This window comes from Vicia villosa, linkage group LG1, assembly GCF_029867415.1.
Source record: "Vicia villosa cultivar HV-30 ecotype Madison, WI linkage group LG1, Vvil1.0, whole genome shotgun sequence".
In the NCBI taxonomy this organism is placed as follows: domain Eukaryota; kingdom Viridiplantae; phylum Streptophyta; class Magnoliopsida; order Fabales; family Fabaceae; genus Vicia; species Vicia villosa.
Window position 1 is genome coordinate 95,496,196 of NC_081180.1, and position 19,885 is coordinate 95,516,080.

Sequence of the window (19,885 nt, forward strand, 5' to 3'; positions counted from 1 at the left end):
ACATAACTAGACCATCTTAATTACAAGAGCTAAAAACATGAAACAGACAAAACAATTCCAAATGCTCTTCTATTTCTTTGTCTTCTCAATTAGCTCCCCCAATTCCAATGTTTTCAACTTCAAATCTTCTGTCTCTTTCCTGACAGCATCCATCTCTTGGCTCAGCACCTGAATCTTCCATTCATGCTTCATCAAGGTTTCTTCCTTCTCATCGCTACATTCTTCATGGAACCATTCGAAAAAACCACATCCAGAATTGGAATGACCCTGTGACGATATTGGGAACGATGGTTATGGTTACAAAAAAAAAGATACTTCAGAATAATAATAGAACTCGTAGTACCTTAAAATGCTTGCATCCCCAGAATAGCTTTCCATAGTTGTTAATGGGTTTTTCCCTACGCAATATTGCTTCGTCTCCACACGCGCATAGAAGCTTCGCAAATCCTATGTAAACTTGCGAATCAATCACATTTCTGGATGTTGAGGATGAAATGCGCCCAGAACTCATGCTTTCTTGTGCAATTTTGAAGTCAATTTGTAACAAGATTGAGTTACAGGATTTTAGGTTAGAGGATTTGGGATTTTTTGAAAATTGCAGTAAGAACCCAAATTATAATAGAGATGATGAACAGTGATTGATCCATCTCATGTGCCATGTCATCAAATGTTAACACCATTTGAAGCATTTTAACGGAAAAGACCAACGTGCATACTTTTTGGTAACGTATGGGACCACTTTGACACTTTTAAAAGGTAAAGGACCAAATTGGACCCTAGTGTATAGGTAGAGGACCAAATTGAGTATTAAGCCTATATATATATATATATATATATATATATATATATATATATATATACACTACAAGAAAATTGGCAAATTGCGACGGCTAATTTTGGCAGATTACGACGGTTTTAACAGCCGCAAATTACAAGGCGCGACGGTTGTGCAGCTGTCGCGGAAACGTGTGTCGCCAGGGTGTATTGCGACGGTTGTTAAAACCGCCACTCCAACCGTCGTTAATAATCGCGACGGGTAAAATACAGTCGTAAATTGCAATCAGCGACGGTTACAAACTGTCGTGAAATTTAGTTTGAATTCATTTTTCAATTCTGGTTGCAACAGTTTCAAACTGTCGTAAATTTCCAGTAATGACAGTAACAAACCGTTGTGAAAGTCAGTTTGAATTCTTTTTTAAATTCTAATTGCGACGGTTTCAAACAGTCGTTATTTATATTACATTTTAATTTTAAAATAAATTATGGAGGTTTGAAACCCCCACTAAATATATTAATTTAAAAAAATATATTTTAATGTTAACTAGTACATTCAAAATATATTGAAACAAATGTGTTCTTTAGAATTCAAGAACTAAATACAGAGACATTTCACAAGATCAAACATAACTTAACTTGTAACAATTTTTTTTTAATGCAGCATTATAGAAATAATATTCTTCTACCAAACTTATCAAAAGAGCTCCATTTGTAATAAAAGATGAGAAAAGAGACGCATTAGCTCCGATATTCAGTTTGTCTAGCAACTTGTCGAGCGGTCCTATGTTGTCTCCTCTCGAAGATTAGATACGGTTTCATCATGTGTAAAACAAGAACCTGTTTCATCTTCACCAATATCGATTTTTTTCTAGCGAAATATCACATACAGTTGCAGCATACTGAGACTTGAGTCACTTGACAGACCAAAAATACCATCACCCTTCACAATACTCAATTCTTCAGTCTTTGAACCTGCAACTGAACATACTAAATATATATTACATATACTTAAATTTCCAGCTTTAACTAATAAACTTGTAGATCATGAAATATATATCCCTTAGAAAGAAGAACACATTATAACAAAACATACTAGTACTAGCTAACACTTTTTTCTGTAGCTGAAAAACACATTATAACAAAACAAACTAGTATATAGCACCCATGACATATTAGTGGCAACGACCTCGTATGCAAGCGCCAACAAAAAGTTTAGTATGAGTGCAAGATTTCACGAGATTGAAGTTTTAACTGCCCGATTTAGTCAACACAACACCAAAATTTATAAGACTCCATAATTCCTAAGTCTCTATCAAAACACCATCCGTGAGAGCCAATGTCCTGAAGGCTGCACGCTATAATTCTTTACTCGATCAGTCCGGTCAGCCCCTTTGCAAGTAGCCCTTTATGAGGCACCAATAACAAGCTTTGATGTTAATTGATAAGTATGTATGAACTTGGGAAACCCTCCCTTAATGCTAGCTATCAATGGGGAGGAAATATCTAAGCCACTTAAATACTCATTGAGCACCCTATACTACACAATATGAGACTTGGGCATCCCATAATACCCACATCCAATATCATTCTTTTCCAGTTTAATGGTCTGACCTATAATCCAGTGTCTTGATCTTACCCACATTCAAAATCATCCCTTTCTAGTGAAGTCAGTTAAAGGCATAACAGAAACAACCTATGCTAGCTATCAATGGGGAGGAAATATCTAAGCCACTTAAATACTCATTGAGCACCCTATACTACACAATATGAGACTTGAGCATCCCATTATACCCACATCCAGTATCATTCTTTTCCAGTTTAATGGTCTGACCTATAATCCAGTGTCTTGATCTTACCCACATTCAAAATCATCCCTTTCTAGTGAAGTCAGTTAAAGGCATAACAGAAACAACCTATGGTGTAATTCTTTCTTATATAAATTAATGCACAGGCTCTGTTACAACAAAAAAAAACTAGCAGCACCCCTTGTGACCTCTTTCATCACTATATTTTCCTTAAACTTTTGTGCATTATGTATGTTATCTTTGTATCATAAATTTTAATATATCCTTATAAATCATGGCTTCAATAAAGAAATCATACAAAATAGTACCTTTGGGTGAAGTGCTTTGCAATCTATACAACCAAGTGAATAGAAATCCATCATAATCAATGCATCATCAACTTTGACAAGAATGAACAAGTTCTTGAGCTGAATGTATCCTATCCTTTGTAGCCCTAAACAAAAGAGCTAAGAGCAATGATTGCACATCAAATATAGGAAACATATACTACTGAACCAAAAAATATATATAGCGTAGGAGCTTAAAAGTAAGAAACAATACAACTGAAGTAAATCAAGAGGAACACAAAAAGATGCACCTTCTCCCACTCTGATTTGACAACGGCCAAGATAATCTATGCATCATACAAAAAAGACCATATTAGGCAAAAATATTCAACCAGCTCATACATCAAGTCCTCCCAAAACCAATGCTTAAACTAATGTAACATATCAGAATTTAGCAAAAAACATCACATACTTCTGCTAAAAATAATAGCTCATTGATGTGAAAAACCAGTCCCGCCAACCGCACATCAAGCCGTTGAAACTGCACCGAGAAGAAATGCCAAATTAAAAGAAAAAAAATGTCAAATATAATAGGCAGATCTACAAGAAAATAAACTACTTGCATATTTGATTACAAAGCCAATAGACTAACTAGCTTCTTATACAAATAAATGGTATATACCACTAGTCAGAAACCAAGATTAGAATCGCAACAATACTTCTTATACATCATAAATAACTCAGAGAAAACCACATTGTAATGTTATTGTTTCAGTAACATACCCAAAACAGTATAAGAGAATTTGGAGCAATTTAAACCACAAAGAAATGTTACTGGTGTACAAGTCTATTAAGATTTTTGTCTCATACATTGTATTTGATAATCCAAAACATAATTCTAACATAAACTTAATTAGTACACCACCGCATATCTACTTGCAACAAAACACTAATAACAGATGCACTTACTTATTAACAATGATGACTTCCGTTCGTTAAACACTAGTATGAGAGAAGGATAGTACAGTTGAAGTAAATGTTAAACTCGAAGGATTTTGCAGTTTCATGCTTGCTGGAACCACCAAAATTAAAGATCAGATCGAAACCTTTTCCTGTCAAAATTAATGAGATCATTAGGCTCATATTAGTGAGTGCATGACACTAGGACACCACACATAGAAGGAATGCGTGAGTTAAAGGCTCCTACATTATCACCAATTACTTCTACTAATTTTACAATACAAAAGTGATTGTGGTTAACATGTTCTCTTGGAATATTCAAGAGTCATATCTTAAATATTCAAAGCATAAACAATACTATAAATTGAAACCTTTTCTACTGTATCCACTAATTCCTTGTTGCTAGCTTTATTAAGAGTCATATCTTAAATATTCAAAGCATAAACAATACTACAAATTGAAACCTTTTCTACTGTATCCACTAATTCCTTGTTGCTAGCTTTATTAAGAGTCATATCTTAAATATTCAAAGCATAAACAATACTATAAATTGAAACAAGAGTCACCAATGTGAATAGACAACACAAATATTAGTTCAACCTAAAATTGACTTAATCTCTTTCCACCCACACTTACAAGAAAATTAGAAAATACACAGAAACTTTTGACCAATTAGTGTTCCAAAAAAGCCACTCAACAAGATTCCAATTCCATGCCAACCAATACTACGACTTCGAACATGACCCATATTTGGTGTGGCACTTGCCTGATATGATACATCTTTGAATGCTCCGGTTCGCAACTCAATTAAGATCACATCAAACCGCGATTCATTGATCACTGCATTTCATCATGAGAACAGACACCAATTTACATTTGTAAGATAGAAAACTATAATAAATGCTAACCAACAGAAGCTTTGGCCACGGACATAACACCCTAGAGAAAGCCAATGAAACACAGAATCCAGAGGAGTTCTTGAATCGTTAAAAAGTACAAAACAACAAATAATAACAAATTCATATTTATAAATATCATAAAAAATAGGTCCATCCAATAAAAAAAAGCACATTTAGAAACGGAATTGAATGAAGTTAAATACCCGAAATCTCAAAAGCAATAGCACCGTTTACTTTAACAGAACAAGCTCCCACAGTTTCTCAAACCGTAATAGAATGCCCTGAAATAGATTTGTTCCTAATGGAACCCACGTCTCCGTTCCACCGCCGATTTCCTCCCAACTCCGACCACCTACTCGGTGCCTTCAATCTCTCGCCTCCTTCCAGTATCACCACCTCCGCCGGTGATGAGCTCAATAAAGCTGAACTGTTCTGGTCATCTGATAGCTCTAAATCTGAAAACCAAAATCAACGTCCAGCGCCTCAACCGACCGAGTTAACTCTGAATCTGAAAACAAAAATCAACGTCCAGCTCTGAACTCGTTGTTCTATCAGGTCCAGGCAACAACCGCGATTCACCGGTGTTTCGTGGTAAGTCTTCGATTTCATCCTCAAGAATGATATCATCCTTTCCGAGACTTAGACCTTCTTCTGGGTTACAACTCCGAGCAATTGGTTCACTATATGCCTTCTAGAAATTGGTGAAAGAAAAACCCTAAAGAAATAGAAAGGGGAAACTAAATGATATTGGAAAGGTGTCGTTTTATTTGTTTTAACTTTTTTTAATTTTTTTTGTTTTAAAAATAATAATAAAACGAAGAGAGGGAAATGAAATGTGTGGGATAAATAAAATATTTTTGACATCAATAATTTTTAATATATTTTTATATATATTTTACTTTTTATTAAATATGTATTGATATTGTTAGTATATTATAAATATTACTAATATAAATATAACTTATAATTTATGTTGTAAATGTAATTATTTATTACTATTTATATGATTAATATTTAATAAATAACAATAAAAATGTGGGAAAACAAAACAATGAAACAAATTTTTTTATGGGTTTTATAGGCACGACGGTTAGTTCACCGTCGTGACCTTTGATGAATTTTAGGGGGCGCGACAGTTGGTTCACCGTCGTGGTCATGGATGTGATGAGTTGTTTTAGTTGCTTAATCTCCAACGCGTGGGTTAAAATGTATCGTGGCGACTGTTGATGTACCGTCGTGACTGATGTTTTAGGACAGTTACTATAACCGTCGTAAAATTCAATTTAGGGCGGTTTAGTAAAAACCGTCGCAATCTTATTTTAATTTATAAAAAAACAAGGACGGTTGGTGTTAACCGTCGTAACATCTGTCTCTATATGTGAATTACGACGGCTATTAAGTAACTGTCGTAATCTTGGTGTCGTAAAATCCTAATTTTCTTGTAGTGATATATATATATATATATATATATATATATATATATATATTATTTATATTAAAACTATAGTAATGGATACCTCAAGTTCTTTTGAGAAATATAGAGAATCCTTGCTTTTATAAATATCTTCAAAACTATGGTAATTGAGTGGGATTGTTGGAACATTATGTCAATATTTCAAAATAGGGAGATGAATTGAAATAGTTTACAAGTCAAGTCCCACATTGTGTGTTAGTTGAAAAAACTCCTTAGTCTCACAATGCTTAGATTAGAAATCTTGGCTAGTTTATTTCATTATATAAGGAAATCACTTGTTTCATTCCAAAACACACCAAAAACTTATTTTGACTTTTTCCTTCCTCACTCCACGTCTTTTGAATTGTCGAAGCGCCAACTTTTCCCCCTTTCTTTCTACTCGTTGAATTTTCCGAGTACTTTCTTGAATTCTCCTTAGAGAATAATGTTAATTTCTCCTCGTTTGAGTTGAGAAATTATCAAGTATAATTTTTCTTGGATTCTCTTTTGAGAATTATTGAAATTTCTCTTGGAACCATCTTTAGGTGTATTTCTACTCGTATATATACCATATTTAAGTGGTCTTAGAACCATCTGAGGGTGTGTTTCTAGAACAATTATCTACCTTGCAAGTAGTAATCATATAGTATAGAAATGGGTTATTTTATCCTAGAGGCGTCGTGGGTATTAAGAGCTACTTTGCATAACTTTGGCAGTACCGCAAAACGTCTTAAAGAAAGCGTATCGATCCGCGACTTGACCCGGTAATTTCTTTGGTGGCAAACTTGTTCAAATCGTGATCCAACAATTTTAAGACATTTCGACTTGCAATGGCTACCGAAGAAGTTATTGGTACTTCTATGGATACTGTCTTTGACAAATCGTTCATGTTTGAGAGATGTCACTTCAAATGTTGGCAACAAAAGGATGATGTTCTTCTTAATGTTGAAAAAGATAGCTAACATTCTGACCGAAGATATTTTGTTGCTCTTTTTGGATCAATCGAACAAACTAACGGTAAAAAAATATGAGGATTCAAAAGGAACACGTAATAGTTTTGACATTGAGTCTGTTGCACAGATTAAAGCAAACTATTTACAACTTAGGAAAGAAATCACCTTATTGAAAGAATGATTAAAATATTCTGAATGGAATCGCAAATGATCGGTATGACTATTACAGTAACTATGATACTTCAAAATATGTTTAAAAGGCTCTGAAAAACAAGTATGACATTGAAGAAGCCGGAAAACAGGAGAATGATTTTAGCAGCTACGTGAAGTATCAGATGGTAGATGAAAGGTCAGTGAAAATCCAAAGTCAAGAACTTCAAAAGATTGTTCTTGAGATCATCACTAAAGGTATGTATTTATATGAACAATTCAAATTTATTTTATTATTGACAAACTGCCCCCTAGTTTGAAAGTTTTTAAGAATTATGCTTTCTTACAAAATAAAATAATTTTTAATTGAGAGACTGATTATTCTCATTTAAATTAAAGAAGAATCTCAGAGACATGATTAAAAAGAAAAGTCTTGGTTGTTTTAAACAACAAAAAAGAAATTCGGTGTGGTTCTAAAGCCATATGGAAAATCATTAAAGAATTAGAACCGCAATATTGTGAGCCGAATTAAGAATGAGAACAATTCTATTGCCTCAATTGCTCCAACTAGACAACAACCACCACATCAAAGAAATGATGTTTTTCCTTTGTTTCAACTGTGGAAAATTAAGTCATATGGCTAATAAATGTAGAAGCATGCTTGAACCCAGTGTAGCTCGTAATGCACAAGTTAATCTGACTAATGAGCAAATCATTGCTATGATAATTGAAATCAATAAGGTTGATAGATCTGATGGTTGGTAGATAAACACTGGCACCTCTCGTCATGTTTGTTATGATCGTGTTACGTTTAAAACATACACGGATATTAAAGATAAGAAAGTGTTGTTGGGAGATGTCCACACCACTAGTGTTGTCGATATTGTAGAAGTGGAACATGACCACCTTGTTAGAACAAGATTTGTTCTGATCAATATTCTATGTTTTGATGATAACATTAAGTATGAATTTTGTATAAGACAATGTGGTACTCTAATCCTTTACGTTTTCCATTTCAGGAAATATATAAAGAGTATGCACAAAGCAGGGCTCAGAAGCACTGACTCAGAAGGTTCTAGATGGCTTCATCAGAACATGCTCTGGCAAGACATCAGAAGATGGTCATGCAGAATCAGAACATGAACTGTAAAGCATCAGAAGAATGCAGTCAGAAGCAAAAGCTCTGAAGCTCTGATGGTATCACACTCAAAGCTCTTCAAAGTCAGAAGACGAAAGATGCTCTGCACCAAAGCTGTTTGACTCTGATATTCAAACATTGTATCTACAAATCTGAGTCCTGAAGAAAGTACAAGATGACAGACTATTAAGTCTAATCTCTTACTGACAAAAGGAACGTTAGAAGCTACAAAAGGCAAAGTCAGTAAAAGAGTGGTTTATTGGAAACGTACGCCAGATTTCTAAACTTTTGGAATCTCTCTTCTCCCTCTATATTCTCTTCATTTCAAAACAACTTTTTTCTTCTTTATTTTTCGAGTGGCCTTGTGCGCCATCAACAATTGAAATTATTTCAGATACTAAGAGTGGTTTAAACACAATTTGAAGGTGTATTTCTTTGAACGATTCATCACAGTACAAGTGATAATCGTAACCCTTTTGTGAACAAGTTGTTTTATCCTGGAGACGTCATAGTTATTAAGAGCTGCTTTGTATAATTTTGACAGTACTGCAAAACGTCTTAAAGGAAGCATATTGTTCCACGACACAGCGAATTACTTCGTCCGTGACAATATTTTCAAAATCCAAAAACTACACTTGGTACATGCATATATTGATTTTATCCTTTCCATTGATATTATGTAATTTACTAATATTGTATTGATTTTGAATTGAAAATACTAAGGAAGGAAGCATTAAGTGAAAGACTATAAGAGAGAGCCATGCCAATAAATCCTGAAGTAACATCACATATTCAAATTATACTACTTGCATAATAAGACACAACTATGGTTAAGAAAACAATAAAAGGGAAATTGTAAAGGCACTAACAGAAGAAGTCTCACTGGAGGAAAATGTTCCGGTGGAAGTACAACTATACACAGTGCGGCAAATGCAAGAACAACAACACCTACTGTTTCTAACCGTTGAATCAACCACTCAGTTGCAACAAAACTATGAAAGAAAGAAGTAGCATTGCTATCGATTAGATCAAGGTTCTTTTCGAAAAAACGATCTTCCTCTTCAAAAGCCCTTATTGTCACAGCTCCAGCAATTGATTCAGCAAGATGGTTAGCTACAAAGGATTTTGTTGTGCCATTCACTGTTGATGTAACTCCAATTAATAAGTAAACTAGAATCAGTCTCAAAGTGCTGACGTTAGGATTCTCACATTGGCAGCCATCCACGAATTTTGCATATTATTTGACCAATCACATATATAAGATAACTAATAGATAGAGATAATGGCCTTGCACCTTGGGTAAGAGGAAAAAAAAAAGAAAAATTCTCTATACACCCACATACTTAGAATCTCTAGCGTAATTTTTTTTCTCAAAATTTAAAAATGCATCTCCGAACCCATTAAATTTATAATTTTTTTAATGTTTTTTTAGATGCATTTCCGAAATACTCAATTTTTGGTATTAAAATTTTTCAGACATATCTCTCTGAACGCATTAAATTTATAATTTTTTAATGTTTTTTTAGATGCATTTCCGAAATACTCAATTTTTGGTATTGAAATTTTTCAGACATATATTTCCGAAGTAATCTAATTTTTGATATTGGAATTTTTCGAAAATATATTTTCGAAATAACTTAATATTTATAAAAAAAAATTAAATTAAGGTGAATCAATTATATTAATAATATAATTAATTGTATTAATCAAAATATATAATTAAATATAAACAATTATAATCAAGATATAATAATAATATCAATGTATTAAATATCTAAATCAACACATTATTTTCATATAAAATAAATTAAAAAAAAGCTAATCTAAATTTAAAATTATAATGCTAATAAGAGAATATTTTTAACATGATACTTTCATTAATTATAATGTATAATGTTGTAGTCAATTTTAAAAATAATTACTTTTATAATTTTAAAAAATTGTGATAAATAAATTATTACAAAATTAAAATTTTATTTAATTTTTTTTCCTTATTTATAACAATTTGTATTTAGTTATCTTTATAATAATAACTATTATAACTATATTATAAATAAATATCTTAAAATAAAATTAAAAGAAATTTGAGATACTAGTTAATTAAGATATTGTATATTTCAAAAAAAATTATGACATTTTAACTCTAACGTTTAAATAAAAAAATTTAAAAAAATATTTTCGGATATGCATATCTAAAACATTTTTAAATTATAAAAAAAATATGCATTTAAATATACACATCCAAAAAATATTTTAAATATTTTTCACTACTACTAGGAGTACATAGACAAATTCTTGAGAAATAAATAAGTTTGGGGAGTTTTGAAGCCCGAAATCTAACCTATAAGTAGGGGGTTTTGGAGCCCTAATTGTAACATAGAGAAAATAAAGCAGAAGCCGTGGTCATCACTCATCACAAAACGAAGTGAAATCAGCAGAAGCTCTATTCCACTATCGTTCTTCTACATGGATTCCACCGTCAACAACCCTAGTCCGATTTCTAACGTCATTGCAACATGGTTATACCCCACCATCACCACCGTCTACCACCCTGCTCCGATGTGTATGGAAAACAATCCGATGGATAAGGGAACCAAGTCCTCCGAATCAAAGATGGAAACCAAGTCCTCTGAATCAAAGGTTAGCATAACCTCTATTCCCGATGAAATTGCTTTCTCTATTCTTTCAAAACTGTCCATAAAATCATTGAAGCGCTTTGAATGCGTATGCAAATCATGGTCCGTTTTATTTGAAAATTCTTAGGGGTGGCAAAATGGATGGATTGGATGGATATGGATTGGATTGTTAATGGATGGATCAAACCAATCCATTAATCCATTACATTCCACTAAAATCTCTTAATAAAAATCCAATCCAATCCATCCATTAAGAAATAAAATCCATCCAATCCATCCATTAACATATTTTAAATGGATGGATATCCATCCATCCAAGCAAATAATTATAAAAATTCTTAATTGTTTTTTAAATTTCATAAAAAAAATTAAATTTCACAAAAAAAAATATTGTTAATTACTTTTTAAATTTCACAAAAAAATTAAATTTCACAAAAAAAAATATTGTTAATTATTTTTAAAATTTCATAAAAAAAATTAAATTTCACAAAAAAATATATTGTTAATTATTTTTTAAATTTCATTAAAAAATTAAATTTCACAAAAAAAATATTGTTAATTATTTTTTAAATTTCTTTAATAAATTAAATTTCACAAAAAAATTATTGTTAATTATTTTTAAAATTTCATAAAAAAATTAAATTTCACAAATAAAAATTAATATACCCATTATTTTTAAATTTCTTTCAAAAATTTAAATTTCACAAAAAATAATTTAAATATTCTTAATTGTAAAATACCACACTTTCTCTCTCTCTCTCTCTCTCTCTCTCTCTCTCTCTCTCTCTCTCTCTCTCTATATATATATATATATATATATATATATATATATATATATATATATATATATATATATATATATATATATAAACAAATCTTTTAAGGAAATGGAAAAATCCATTATTCTAAGAAGTAAACTAGACATACACTAGTCTGAAATGACATAATTAATGTTAATAAGTTTAGAAAAAGTGATACAAAATTAGTACAAATCTTTCGATTTCAATTACATCAAGTTCTTGAATTACAAAAGAGAATTTCTAAGTGAAACAAGATTCAAATTCAAGATTACATACAGTACTAGACTACTAGCTACATATCCCAAGTTAAAACAAGTTGAATTCGAGTTGCATAAAATCAAAGTCCTTAAGCTACAAGAGAATTCCAACTGATTTGAGCCACTCAATTTCTTCACCTTTCGACCTCTTCTTTGCATGCCATTCTCATCATTGCTCATCTTCAAGTTAAAGAACCTGCCATAAAGTAAAATGATGAAAATAATCCATTAAATTGAAATGAAGAGAGTAATGATGAAATTTATGATTGGAAAAGATGGTGACTTCTAAATAAGAAATGATAGAGTTATAATTATGAAATCATTGGCTCACACTCACACAATACTACCTAAATGGTTGGTATCAGCTTTATTGAGAAATGTGTTTGAGAAGACAAAAGAAAAAGTCCAAAGTAAAATCAAATAATTTTGCTGATACAAAAGAAAAGGTACCAAGTCCTCTCACTATTTTTGTGTCACGGAGATCTGACTCCACTGTTCTCTCTACAAACTTGTTTTTCTTCATCATATTCCATTCTTATCTCAAACAAACCCAATTCATTTCACCATGCAAATTATACCCTACACACACTATATTATACTTTTTGTATCACTTCTTGTTTACACACACTATATTATACTTTTTGTATCACTTCTTATCTCAAACAGACCCAAAGAAAAAGAAAAGCAAAATCTAAAGATAAAGTAAATTATCTCAGACAGTACCAACTTCTTTTCTGCTCTATTCTATCGAATAACAAGAAACTATGGCACAAGAGAGTATTCACATGAAATTGATATTATGAACAGAGCCATAAGTCTCAAATTTCTTTATCCAGTTCAATTGAAATTAGGCACATTCATTCAAAGTTGTATAAAAGAAGAGGGAGAAACTTACGTACCATATTTGTATAATGCTCTCCCAAGATAGATAGCAACTTCCAGTAACCTCATGTTGTGGAAAAGAAGGTTGAAAGGTCCTCAACAAAATCGGGTCCATCAATATCAAATGGAGCTATAAGAGAAAATCAAAGTAGAAAATAATTAAACATCCATTAACTATAAAAAAAATTAAATTTATAATTTTTTAATGTTTTTTTAGATGCATTTCCGAAATACTCAATTTTTGGTATTGAAATTTTTCAGACATATATTTCCGAAGTAATCTAATTTTTGATATTGGAATTTTTCGAAAATATATTTTCGAAATAACTTAATATTTATAAAAAAAATTAAATTAAGGTGAATCAATTATATTAATAATATAATTAATTGTATTAATCAAAATATATAATTAAATATAAACAATTATAATCAAGATATAATAATAATATCAATGTATTAAATATCTAAATCAACACATTATTTTCATATAAAATAAATTAAAAAAAAGCTAATCTAAATTTAAAATTATAATGCTAATAAGAGAATATTTTTAACATGATACTTTCATTAATTATAATGTATAATGTTGTAGTCAATTTTAAAAATAATTACTTTTATAATTTTAAAAAATTGTGATAAATAAATTATTACAAAATTAAAATTTTATTTAATTTTTTTTCCTTATTTATAACAATTTGTATTTAGTTATCTTTATAATAATAACTATTATAACTATATTATAAATAAATATCTTAAAATAAAATTAAAAGAAATTTGAAATACTAGTTAATTAAGATATTGTATATTTCAAAAAAAATTATGACATTTTACCTCTAACGTTTAAATAAAAAAATTTAAAAAAATATTTTCGGATATGCATATTTAAAACATTTTTAAATTATAAAAAAAATATGCATTTAAATATACACATCCAAAAAATATTTTAAATATTTTTCACTACTGCTAGGAGTACATAGACAAATTCTTGAGAAATAAATAAGTTTGGGGAGTTTTGAAGCCCGAAATCTAACCTATAAGTAGGGGGGTTTGGAGCCCTAATTGTAACATAGAGAAAATAAAGCAGAAGCCGTGGTCATCACTCATCACAAAACGAAGTGAAATCAGCAGAAGCTCTATTCCACTATCGTTCTTCTACATGGATTCCACCGTCAACAACCCTAGTCCGATTTCTAACGTCATTGCAACATGGTTATACCCCACCATCACCACCGTCTACCACCCTGCTCCGATGTGTATGGAAAACAATCCGATGGATAAGGGAACCAAGTCCTCCGAATCAAAGATGGAAACCAAGTCCTCTGAATCAAAGGTTAGCATAACCTCTATTCCCGATGAAATTGCTTTCTCCATTCTTTCAAAACTGTCCATAAAATCATTGAAGCGCTTTGAAAGCGTATGCAAATCATGGTCCGTTTTATTTGAAAATCCTGATTTCATGAGCATGTACACCAACCGTTTCATATCTCGTCACGGTTCTCAAGATGATTATCATACATTTATTCTCACAAATCATTATGATCAAAACACTGATGATCTCTACTCTGCATTCCATTTGCTCGATAATAATAACAGCGTCAAATTAAATTTCCCATCTCCACTTCGACGGTCTGATGTAATTTGTATTCTGGGCTCCACAAGTGTTAACGGCATTTTCTGTCTTGTGCAAACTTATTATCCTGAAAATGTCCAATATGTATTGTGGAATCCTGCTACCAAGGAATTCATGGTCATTCCTTCTAGCCCCACTACCACTGTCAAGGTCTTTCTTTCTCCCGAGGATTGCCACGTCCCCGAGGAATTCGCGGTCATTCCTTCTAGCCACGCTCCCGAGGAATTCATGGTCATTCATTCTAGCAACCCCGCTGGCCCTGATACCGAATTCATAGTTAGAGGTGTCAATTTAAGGGGCCAATTAATTTAGGCCCCAGCCCCATAATAAAGGGGCCTAAAAAAAATTAATGAATAGTAAGCCCTCAAATACATAGGCCCCAAAGTTAAAAGGCCCCAAAATTTTAAAGAGGGCCATAAGGCCCCAAATAAAATAATTAAAAATTCAAAAAATAATCTTTTCAATTAAAAATTTGAAGAGTAAATATATATATATATATATATATATATATATATATATATATATATATATATATATATATATATATATATATATATATATATATATATATATATATATATATATATATATATATATATGGAGATATAGAGCTCACTTCTATAAGATAGAGGGTTGAAATAGTATCTCTTTGAATCTACAAGTATTATGTAACATGGAAAGAAAATGAAACACGTTAATTGATAAATCTGGCATTATAGTACTGTATTTGGTCACACTTTCTTCTAATTTAATGAATTGTTTTCACTGATGTTATAAATCCTAAATTTGTCTGCTATTGTTTGGTTTTGTATGTCTAAGGCTATTGGGTGATGGTTTAGTTAAATAAACTGCTATGCTCATCTTGGTTTTATATATATATATATATATATATATATATATATATATATATATATATATATATATATATATATATATATATATATATATATATATATATATATATATATATTTTGAACTTTTCATTGAATATCAAACAATATACAACACAGCATCCTCATTAGTGTAAGATCTAAGTAGTATTTCAACTTTACAATCAAGCCAAAGAACATGACTTTTCATATACAGTGACTTTATCAAGTAACGAAACAACTGAAAAATCCATTTCAATTGTGAATCAATGTGTAGAAAATTTAACATTATTATCACTGCATCATTAGACATATAATTACTCCCAGAAAAAATGAGATTCATTATGAAGTTTTTGTGTTTTTTTTTTAATAAAATAAGGCCCCTTCAATGGGGCCAAAAAAAAATGCATTAGGTAAAGGGCCTAAAATTTTAGGCCCTAAAATAAATCTCAATAATTAGGGGCTTAATATATTGGGGCTTTAATGGGGCCAAATAGTTAGGGCTTTTAATTAAGGGGCTTGTTTGACAGCTCTATTCATAGTCCCTTCTTCTCGGCCTGATACAATTCATGGTCAGCCCTTCTGGCCCTGATACCGACGAATTCATGGGCATTCCTTCTAGCCCTGATACCGACGAATTCATGGACATTCCTTCTAGCCCTTATGCCGGCGAACTTAAACCAAATTTGAGCTGTGTTTTTCACGGGTTTGGTTATGACCAACTTAGAGATGACTATAAGGTCATTCAGTATATATCATTTAACTTCCATACTCTGCCAACAAAAAGTTTTCTTGAGATATATAGTTTAAAAAGTAATTCTTGGAGAATGATCGACATGGACAATGTTTTGTTTAATTGTAATTTTCCTAATCCATTTTTTGGTCTCGAAGTTTATGTGGATGGAGCGTGTCATTGGCTGGTTAACAAATTGATCAAAGATGGTCCATATGAAATATCTCTCTTGTCATTTGACCTGAGTGATGAGGTGTTCCTTACAACACCCATCGGGAAAGCATCTTCTTTTCCATACAATAGACACTTGGCAGTGTTAAATGGATCAATTGCTTTAATCTCAAGTTATGTCAATGAGATTGTTTTTCAAATATCTATTTTGGGTGAACTCGGTGTGAGTGAATCATGGATCAAACTATATACTTGTGGCTCCTTCCCTTCCATTCAATGGCCCCCAATTGGATTTGGGAAGATGGGATATATATACGTTAAAAAAAATGATTATGAACTGGCTTATGTTAATTTGAGCACCCAAATAATTGAAAAGATTGGTATTACTGGTGGACAGTTATGTTATGTTAATGTTGGTCTTTACAAGGAAAGCCTTCTTTCATTTGGAGGATCAAGTAATTAGTTTCTTCTTGTTTCCATCCGCAGTTAGATCGCTATGGTGATACGACCTTGTTTTATCAATTTAATTTTAAAGGTTTAGGTCTTTGTGATAATTGCAAACAGATTGTGTTTTCTATATTAATGAATGTGCTCCAATTTTACAATTATATATCCTTTTTTGAGTTTCCATATATTCTGCTTGAAATATATATGCCTTTTTTGAGTTTCCTTGAAATATATATGCCGCTGTATACTATTTTGCTCTTTTGATTTTTTTTAACAAGATCAAACTCAGTTATCACGGTGTCTACAGGATTCATGGCTTAGGCTCAGTACTAGGAATGCTGATTTTAATTGGTTTCATTGTTTACCCATAACCTTATTTGGTATTGAAAAACGGGTGAATTTTAATTTGGGTTTTAATAGATAGGTCCAAAATCCTAACCCAACCAAACCTAACCTTTTGCTTGTGGTGTATTTCTAACAGAGAGTTGTGATTCTCTGTCATATCTCCATCTCCATCTATGCAAACCCTAATCACAAATCACAACCATTTTCTACCTTCACTTTGAAGGAATGACAGAATCAGTAATCATGATTTGCAAATGCAAAACTTTATGAAAAATATGTAAATTATACTGTGATTTCCATCATAAATTAATGGAATGAGAGTGGAATAATGTAAATGGATAACAACAACTTGTTGCTACAGTTTGAGTTATTATGAAAGAAACTGCATATTAATGTGCCAAAGATTATGCCGATAAATTTCTTTACTGTTTCATCATCTTCTTCTACATGATAGGATTCCTCATCAAGAGTTCAATCATTTTATTCTTTCTATCATACATGATAGGAGCTGTTACCGTATGAATTTGCCTTGGAACAATACAGCTGTTACAAGCTTACACATCTAATAAGTAGGTTTTGTTCCTACATATTAATAGGTGCTATGTGGTCATTGGAAGTGTCTTTTGCGAATTTAAAATGAGAATTTATATATCTACCTAAGACCCAGTGTTTGTCCAACTATATTAATACATGTTACATCCTACTTCTATTTACACTCTTTGGCTTTTAACCAATCCTACAAAAACTTTTCAGTTTTAATGTGACTCTGCAGATTGAAAATGAGACCAGTACTCTTTGACAAGCTTCCCAAACAAAGATCCTTCTCTCTTCATCAACTTCATTGGCTCATCATACTCTACTAATTTTCCTGAAAATTCAGTTGCACTTTTATTTTCTTAGAACAAAATAATGAAAGGATCAAATGCTTTCTCAACAACATGTGCTAAAATTTCAATCAACAAGAGTAATTAATATGTTACTTACCATCACTGATGGAAAGAACCTTTGTGCAATCCATCACGGTTGGTATCCTGTGAGCTACCGTGATTACCGTACAATCTGCAAATTCAGTCCTAATAGTTTTCTGCAGAATCAAGTCTGTTGCATTATCAATTGATGCGGTTGATTCATCGAGCACCAATACCCGACTTCTCCTCAGCAAAGCACGGCCTAGACAGAACAATTGCCGTTGTCCCATGCTCCAATTTGCCCCATCTTCAACAACTGTATAAAAATTTGTTACTTAATATTGGTATCTAGAACTACTGTTTGGATAAACAACTTAATTAAACATTTATGACATCAGTGCTTATTGAAAAGTGCTTATGTATGAGCTATTTCTACAACAGAAGAAAAAATAAAGTTTGACTGTTTTCATATAAGTTGTTTTCGTAGACATTCCAATAAGCTATTTCCATGAGCTCTTCAGGAGAAAATGTACCTGATGAGTCTAAACCACCTTCTTTCTCTTGGACAGTCTCTTGCAACTGACACTTGCCAAGAACCTTTGTAAAGAAACAACAATTAGTCCACATTAATTATTGGAACTTGGAAATCGAGATAATTAAATAAACACTAAGAAAAAAAACTCCATGTTGTTATTAACTAAATGCTGAAAAGTAACTTAGCAGGTAATAATACTACCTCCCATATCTCTTGGTCAGAGTGTTGAAATAAGGGATCCAAATTGTATCTTACTGTTCCGTTAAAAAGAGTAGGATCCTGAGGTATAATACCAAAGCGCGACCTCAAATCATGAAGTCCAATAGAGCAAATGTCAATGCCATCAACAATGACTTTTCCACCTGCTGGCTCGACTAGACGAAATAAAGCACCAATAAGAGTGGTCTTGCCGCTTCCTGTTCGACCAACTATACCAATTTTGTGTCCTCCTTCAAATGTGCATGTGATTCCGCAGAGTACTAGTGGTGCATCATGCCTGTAGCGTAGCTGTTTCAACATCAAGAAACAAATCATGTGTTTCAGTTCAAACTCACACTTTGAAGAGAACGTTATGCAAATAAGTATCTAAATAATAAAAAATACCTTGAGTTCCTTTATTTCTACTCAGGGTCGGTCCCGACATTTTAGAGGCCCCGGACAAATAATAAAAATGGCCCCAATATATATAATTCTTAATATATTTAATTCTTCTTCAAAAATATTTTAAATCTATTAATCTAATTATATATATATATATATATATTTAATCATAATAATTTAGTTAAAAATAATATTAATATTAGAAAAGTATTAATATTAATAAATTTTTAATATAACCATGGTTGTTTAGCACATTACCCATGATTTAATTTTAATATTATAAAATATGGTGGTTTTTTTAAAACAATTGAAAAATAAAATTACATATAATTGTACTAGGTAGCAGTATTTGAAAACAATTGAAAAAATATTTCAAAATGTGTATATAATTGTACTAGGTGTCAGTTTTTGAAAACCATTGAAAACAAATATACATTTATTGTACCAGTATTTGAAAAATATTGAAAAAATATTTCAAAATGTGTTTCAAGGATCGAACACATCACCTAGTGGATGAAGTCTCGGAACACAGCCAACACACTATTGTTTGATTTGTGTTAGTTGTTGCACCATAACATATATATAAATATTTTATTTTATAATTTCTAAAGCCCAAACCCATTTAATATGAGGCCCCAATTTTTTATGAGGCCCTGGGCTGTGGGCCTGCT

At 31.5% G+C, this 19,885-nt stretch overlaps 2 protein-coding genes and 1 long non-coding RNA gene across 7 annotated transcripts; 1 reads left to right on the forward strand and 2 right to left on the reverse strand.

Moving 5' to 3' along the window:
- Window positions 1–1,387: 1,387 nt before the first annotated feature.
- Window positions 1,388–5,457, reverse strand: LOC131643615 (uncharacterized). Of its 5 annotated transcripts, none has more exons than XR_009296250.1 (5): window positions 4,911–5,456; window positions 3,818–4,648; window positions 3,321–3,389; window positions 2,891–3,195; window positions 1,388–1,755 (listed from the first exon to the last, which is right to left on the reverse strand). It is a non-coding gene; the product is annotated as an uncharacterized LOC131643615 (long non-coding RNA). The 5 variants fall into 5 exon arrangements; XR_009296252.1 differs by having other exon boundaries at window positions 3,818–3,960; window positions 4,445–5,456; XR_009296253.1 differs by having other exon boundaries at window positions 2,891–3,015; window positions 3,160–3,195; window positions 3,818–5,456.
- A 10,587-nt stretch (window positions 5,458–16,044) lies between these two features.
- On the forward strand, window positions 16,045–16,842 carry LOC131649659 (F-box/kelch-repeat protein At3g06240-like). The gene has a single exon (XM_058919413.1). It carries the CDS (start codon window positions 16,045–16,047, stop codon window positions 16,840–16,842), a length of 798 nt encoding a protein of 265 aa, XP_058775396.1.
- A 1,078-nt stretch (window positions 16,843–17,920) lies between these two features.
- Window positions 17,921–19,148, reverse strand: LOC131643614 (ABC transporter C family member 10-like). Its single transcript, XM_058913875.1, has 4 exons — window positions 18,816–19,148; window positions 18,613–18,676; window positions 18,156–18,395; window positions 17,921–18,039 (listed from the first exon to the last, which is right to left on the reverse strand). Exons 1-4 carry the CDS (start codon window positions 19,146–19,148, stop codon window positions 17,927–17,929), a joined length of 750 nt encoding a protein of 249 aa, XP_058769858.1. The 3' UTR covers window positions 17,921–17,926.
- Window positions 19,149–19,885: the final 737 nt, after the last annotated feature.